A 6,374-nucleotide genomic window follows, 5' to 3' on the forward strand; every position below is an offset into this window, starting at 1 on the left:
TCAGCCTATGGAGTTGGTATCAGCTTTTGTTGAAAAAACAACTCTCCTCCTCCTTTTGACCTGCTGTCCTTTTCCAGTACCACACTCTCAACTCTAATCTCCAGCATTTGCAGTCCTCGCTTTCGACCAGTCAAAAGCAACTGCCTAACTGTCCCAATTAGAGGCTAAATGCTGACAGATGGGACTAGATTAGTTTTGGGCAAGTTGGAGTGGAGGATCTGTTTCCAAGCTGTATGATTTCCTCCACGTGGAGCAGACTCGGACTTGAGCCGAAGGGACGGAGAGTTTGCTGTTGCACTGGTGGTTACTGCCAGCGTTGACTTTGGCGGGTGAACGGTTGATTTCAAAATCGCCACAACTTGGAGATGCCAGTGTTGGACTGGGGTAGGCAAAGTTTAACAAAAAACCACACAACACCAGGTTATAGTCCAACAGGTTCATTTGGAAGCACTAGCTTTCGGAGCGACGCTCCTTCATCAGGTGGTTATGGAGCAACAGAATTTACAGCAAAAGGTTGAAAGTGTGATGTAACTTCGGTGTATAATTTTAGTTATGATTTGGAGATGCCGGTGTTGGACTGGGGTGTACACCTGGGGTCCATTACCTGATGAAGGAGCGTCGCTCCGAAAGCTAGTGTGCTTCCAATTAAACCTGTTGGACTATAACCTGGTGTTGTGTGATTCTTAACTTTAGTTACATCACACTGTAAACGTTTGCTATAAATTCTGTGTTTTATGATTTTAGACTTCACAACCACCTGATGAAGGAGCAGCGCTCCGAAAGCTAGTGCTTCCAAATCAACCTGTTGGACTATAACCTGGTGTTGGGTGTTTTTTTTTTAAAACAAAAATCAAAATCCTGAGATTTGCATTTTTAACTTTGTCCACCCCAGTCCAACACCGGCCCCTCCAAATGCTGAGATTTGTAGGTCGGTTGAAACTCCCAGCCACCAGCCTGAGCAGCACAGTTTGGGGGGGGGTTTGTGACTGAGCTGGTTACGGAAGAGTTGCTCAACGCCCTTGAGGAAAGCAGCACTGTCGGAGCCTAGACTCTCAGGGAGGGAGGGACTTCAAAACTGAAACCTCCAAGGTGAAGTGAGCAGCTCGGCCGGCTGGGGGAGGCTTCCTTGCAGCACAGCAGCGGCGGGACAGTCTGAATGCTGCGGTCATGGAGAGCACGTTTGGAAAGCAGCATTCTCCCGGGAGGGCTGAGGGACGGCTGAAGGAGAGCCCGGCAGGTCACTTCACTTCCATCGCGCCGAGGGACTTAGGGCAACGGTGCTGCATCGCCTACGGGGGCTTCGGGAAGGTTTACAAAGTCTGGCACCGCTCCTGGGGGATCTGGGTCGCAGTCAAGTTGCTCAGACTGAACGGGAGGTAAGGAACCATTCTCTGTCACAGGGGCGTGGGCAGATCAGCGACTGGTTTACTGTAACTATGATTTCCATTAGTTCCCATTAGCGACCGTCCTGGTGAGGAAGTTGCTCACTGGTCACTTTTACACCTTCAAGAGACTTTCCACTCATCACTGTACAGCCCCACTGCGGCTGGTGAACGGATATCCAGCCGGAATCTACTGACCAACACGCAACAGTTTCCACGAGATCTTTGCACAGAAAGTTTCATCGTCGCGCAGACGCCATTAAACTAGTTTGGAATTTCAGATGTCTTATTGAATGCAATGCAGATTTTGCCATTTAGAATGATAGAGATGGACAACATACAAACAACTCATACTATTTCCGTACAACTGGTCCATACCGACCAGAAATCCGCAATTAATTCGAGTCCCATTTGCTAGTATTTGGCCCATATCTCTCTAAACCCTTCCTATTCATATACCCACCCCAGATGCCTTTTAAATGTTGTAATTGTACCAGCCTCCACCACTTCCTCTGGTAGCACCTTCCATACACCTGTGTAAAAATGTCACTTTGAAATCTTTCCCCTCTCACTTTAATATTACCCTGAGAAAAAGACCTTGGTTACTCATCTTATCAACCTCCCACCGTGATGCTATAAACTTCTATAAGGTCACCCCTCAGCCTCCTACCCTTCAGGGAAAATAGCCCCCTGTCTAATCTAGACCCTGCCTATTCAGTTTCTCCCTTTAGCTCAAACCCTCCAGCCCTATCAACATCCCAGTAAATCTTTTCTAACCCTTTCAAGTTTGAACCAAACGTCCAGAGACTTAGCTCAGTCTAATGGCCAACCTCGATTACTAGCGCAGTGACACTAGTACTGCATCCTCTCTGGTCATCCGGGTGAATTGGACTGGCAACTGTCGAACTTCCTGCAGCACTTTCTCCTCTGATTTGAAATTTCCAGCATCTGCGCCATTTTGCTTTTATTAGACAACTGGGTATCTTCTTAACCACACAGGACCACCGAATTAGTATGGTACGGAAGGAGGCCATTTGGCCCATCATGTGAGGTTTTGGCAGTACTGGGATTTAAACCAATAACTCAATTGAGACTGGAGTTTTAAAAACCAAATCTAGCACCTTAGATCTTTCAGACATGTCACCACAGATCAGTATCACACAGTACAGGATCTAAACATTTAGAATAATGAATTTGATGTCAAATCAGGCACGTAAAGCAAAATAAACCTTGAAAGGGTTCAGAAAAGATTTACAAGGATGTTGCCAGGGTTGGAGGATTTGAGCTAAGAGGAGAGTTTGAATAGGCTGGGGCTGTTTTCCCTGTAGTGTTGGACAGTGAGGGATGACCTTGTAGAGGTTTATAAAATTATGAGGGGCATGGATAGGATAAATAGACAAAGTCTTTTCCCTGGGGTGGGGGATTCAGAACTAGAGGGCATAGGTTTAGGGTGAGAGGGGAAAGATATAAAAGAGACCTAAGGGGCAACTTTTTCACACAGAGGGAATGGGCTGCCAGAGGAACTGGTGGAGGCTGGTACAACTGCAACATTTAAGAGGCATTTGGATGGGTATATGAAAAGGAAGGGTTTGGAGGGATATGGGCCGGGTGCTGGCAGGTGGGACTAGATTGGGTTGGGATATCTGGTCGGCTTGGAGCAAAGGATCTGTTTCCATGCTGTACATCTCTATGACTCTCTGAATGCAAAATTGGACTCTGCTTCTGATAGTTCCTTGAGACAAAGAAGATACTTACACCTTCTGTGCTCATTGAAGTTCTGGAGGGAGGCTTGAATCGTGAACGTCAGATTTAAGAGGTGGGGATACTATTGCATTGCACCAACAGCCCTTCGCTTAATCAATTAAGAGAGGTATGAGAGAGACAGAAAATAGCCACAGTGATTGATGGGTTTTGCAGCACAGTGATAGTGACTGACTCACAGAGCTAAATAGTCCAGGTTTAAGTCATACCTGCCCAAGAGGTATGTTATAACATGCCTGAAGAGATGAATTAGAAATTTTTGCTTTAAAGAAGGGAATTGATGTGTGTGGAGGGGGTGGGGGTGTTGGAGAAGAAAGCTACAACAAATAAAAGCTGAAGGATTGAGTCTTCATAATTGCGATACTGAACTTTCAGGGGTTATTTGACAGAAATCACACCAGTAAAAGTGGTAATTAGAACGGGATGAAGCCCTGTGTGGAGTCTGGTTTAAAGCTGTCATATAAGGACATGTGTTGCAGCATGCAGTGAGGTGTTTCCAGGAAGTTAATGGCAGAACAGTGCGTCTCTCACAGCCACAGCTGTGCTTATCCAAGTACCTTGGGAATGGGCTGCCAGAGGAAGTATCCAAGTACCTGGCCCAGTTTAACATTGCTGTGTGATTTGTGCATTAATGATGGTGGCTGCCATTAACCTCATCATTGGGCGAGAGTGAGGGCTGCAGATGCTGCAGATCAAGTCGAGGGTGAGGTGCTGGAAAAGCACAGCAGGTCAGGCAGCATCCGAGGAGCAGTAGAGTCAACATTTCAGGCAAAAACCCATTCCTGATGAAGGGCTTTTACCCGAAACGTCAACTATCCTGCTCCTCGGATGCTGCCTGACCTGCTGCACCACACTCTCGACATTAACCTCACCATGACCTTCCAATAAACTCTTGACCGTTTGCAGAGGTTCCTGTAATTTGGTGCAGGTTCTGTCATTCTGTTTTATTCAGAGAATGATTGCTGTTTGTCAGGGTTTTAGATACAGGTAGCATTCGATTGTGTCTTCAACTTAACAAAGACGTTCAAGTTATTTAAAAAAAAACTTCAGTTTAAAGAAGAGGCAGTCATTTGGAATGGTATCTTTATTCATCGCTGACTAGGCAGCATTTATTGCCCATCCAGAGGGCAATTAAGAGTCAACTACATTGCTGTGGGTTTGGAGTTTAATGGCGGCCAGACCGAGTAAGGATGGCAGCTTCCTTCCCTTAAGGACATTAGTGACCAAGATAGATTTTCCCAATAATCGACAAAGGATTTGTGGTCATTGTTAGACTCTTAATTTCAGATACTTATTGAACTGAAATTCCACCATCTGCCCTGGTGGGATTGGAACCCAAGTTTCTGGGTTAACAGAACAGCAATAATACCCCTCAGCCATTGCTTCACCTGTGGATAATATGCACCCCTACAAAGGGATAATAAGCTCACACCTTTATCAATCACAAAACTACTGGAGAAATGAGATGGGGGTACAATAATATTCTGACCACTGTTTTTCAATCATTTAAAAGAAACACACTTTAATAATCTATTTTATTTCTCTTTGAGAAATTTGTGCTGCTGTCATTTTTTTTAGGTTAGACTCCCTACAGCATGGAAACAGGCCCCTTGGCCCAACAAGTCCACACTGACCCTCCGAAGAGTAAACCATTTCCCCACCCTATATTTACCCCTGACTAATGCACCTAACATTATGGGTGATTTATCATGGCCAATTCACCTGACCTGAACATCTTTGGATTGTGGGAGGAAACCGCAGGAAACTCTCATGCAGACGGGGGGGGAACGTGCAGTTTCCACACAGAGGAAACTGCCTGAGGTAGGAATCAAACCCAGGTTCCTGGCCCTGTGAGGCAGCAGTGCTAACCATTTGTCTACATCACACTGACATCTGTGCTTCAGAAGTGCTTTATTGTCTGTGAAGTGGTTTGGGGCATTCTGTGGATGTGAAAGGTGCCATGTTAATGCAGGAAAATGTTGCAGCAATGTTAATGTTTTTAGTCTAGTGAAGGTATCATTTGTGTATGTTACTCTCGTAAATCCCAGCTGTGATATTGCCACGTGATTAGTTCTCGCTTGGCCACGGTAGGATTGTAGGGAACGAGCTGGATGGGATCTGAGAGGTTGAGGCTGGGATGGCGATGAACTATGTCACTGTGGTATCTCTCTGTGACCTGTTTACCATTACAGTGACAAAAAGGAGTTGTTGGAGGAAGCAAAGAAGATGTATCGAGCACAATTTGAGCATATCCTTCAGTTGTATGGAGTTGTGGAAAATATGATGGATAGACATCCATCATTGGGATTGGTAACAGAATTCATGGAGGTCGGATCATTGGATAAACTCCTGAAGAACTATGATGTCCCTTGGCCTCTCCGTATGCGTTTTGCATATGAAATTGCTTTAGGAGTCAACTACCTACATAACCTGGAGCCAGCTCTCTTTCACCATGACTTGAAACCTGCCAATATTGTATTGAATAATGACTATCGTGTGAAGGTATATGGAGTATATTGTTCTATCACCTAAAATGCCAATGTTGATGCCCTCTTTGATTTAAAAAAAATCACACAACACCAAGTTATACTCAAACAGGTTTATTTGATAGTACTGGCTTTTGGAGCACTGCTCCTTCATTGGGGAACTAGTGGGGCAGGATCATAGGAGACAGAATTTATAGGAAATGATCAAAGTGTCAGACAGCTGATGCAATCGATTGAACAAACGGACATTGCTGTTAAGTCTTTAATCGCTTAGAATGGCGATACAGGTTTCGATTGATTAATGTATAAATCCGAGAATTTCTTTCAATCACAGCCCTGAAATAACTTCAGGTTTTATCAGTTTATTAAAAAAGTGATACCTCAGATCATATAATGCATAAAAGATGTAAGGCTAGAGCCTGTCTGTATCTCAAACCTGAGACAGACAGGTTCTATTACCAAAGAGGGAATTTATAAAATCTCACATGGACTGACAACCTACAGATTGGGTGGTTTTTGAATAAAATAGAGAGTATCTGTAAATACAAATCTGCAAATGCAAATTCAGCCCATAGATGTGTGTGTGTGTATGTGTGGGAGAGAGGTGGTGTGTGTGTGTGTGTGGGAGAGAGGTGGTGTGTGTGTGTGTGTGGGAGAGAGGTGGTGTGTGTGTGTGTGCGTGAGAGAGAGAATGTGTGTGTGTGTGAGAGAGAGAATGTGTGTGCGTGAGAGAGAATGTGTGTGT

At 44.8% G+C, this 6,374-nt stretch overlaps 1 protein-coding gene across 4 annotated transcripts in view; it reads left to right on the top strand.

Moving 5' to 3' along the window:
- Positions 1 to 997: 997 nt before the first annotated feature.
- LOC122558516 (receptor-interacting serine/threonine-protein kinase 2-like) overlaps positions 998 to 6,374 on the top strand; it is a 36,609-nt gene continuing 31,232 nt past the window's right edge. For 2 of the 4 annotated variants that reach the window (XM_043707191.1, XM_043707190.1), the window contains exons 1-2: positions 999 to 1,376; positions 5,336 to 5,645. In XM_043707191.1, the coding sequence (XP_043563126.1) occupies positions 1,168 to 1,376; positions 5,336 to 5,645 (519 nt within the window). In that variant the 5' untranslated portion in view covers positions 999 to 1,167. Of the gene's footprint in view, positions 1,377 to 5,335; positions 5,646 to 6,374 lie in introns of all 4 variants that reach the window. The other 2 variants (XM_043707192.1, XM_043707189.1) reach the window with 2 other exon arrangements.

The sequence above is a fragment of the Chiloscyllium plagiosum genome, chromosome 17 (genome assembly GCF_004010195.1).
Source record: "Chiloscyllium plagiosum isolate BGI_BamShark_2017 chromosome 17, ASM401019v2, whole genome shotgun sequence".
NCBI lineage: Eukaryota > Metazoa > Chordata > Chondrichthyes > Orectolobiformes > Hemiscylliidae > Chiloscyllium > Chiloscyllium plagiosum.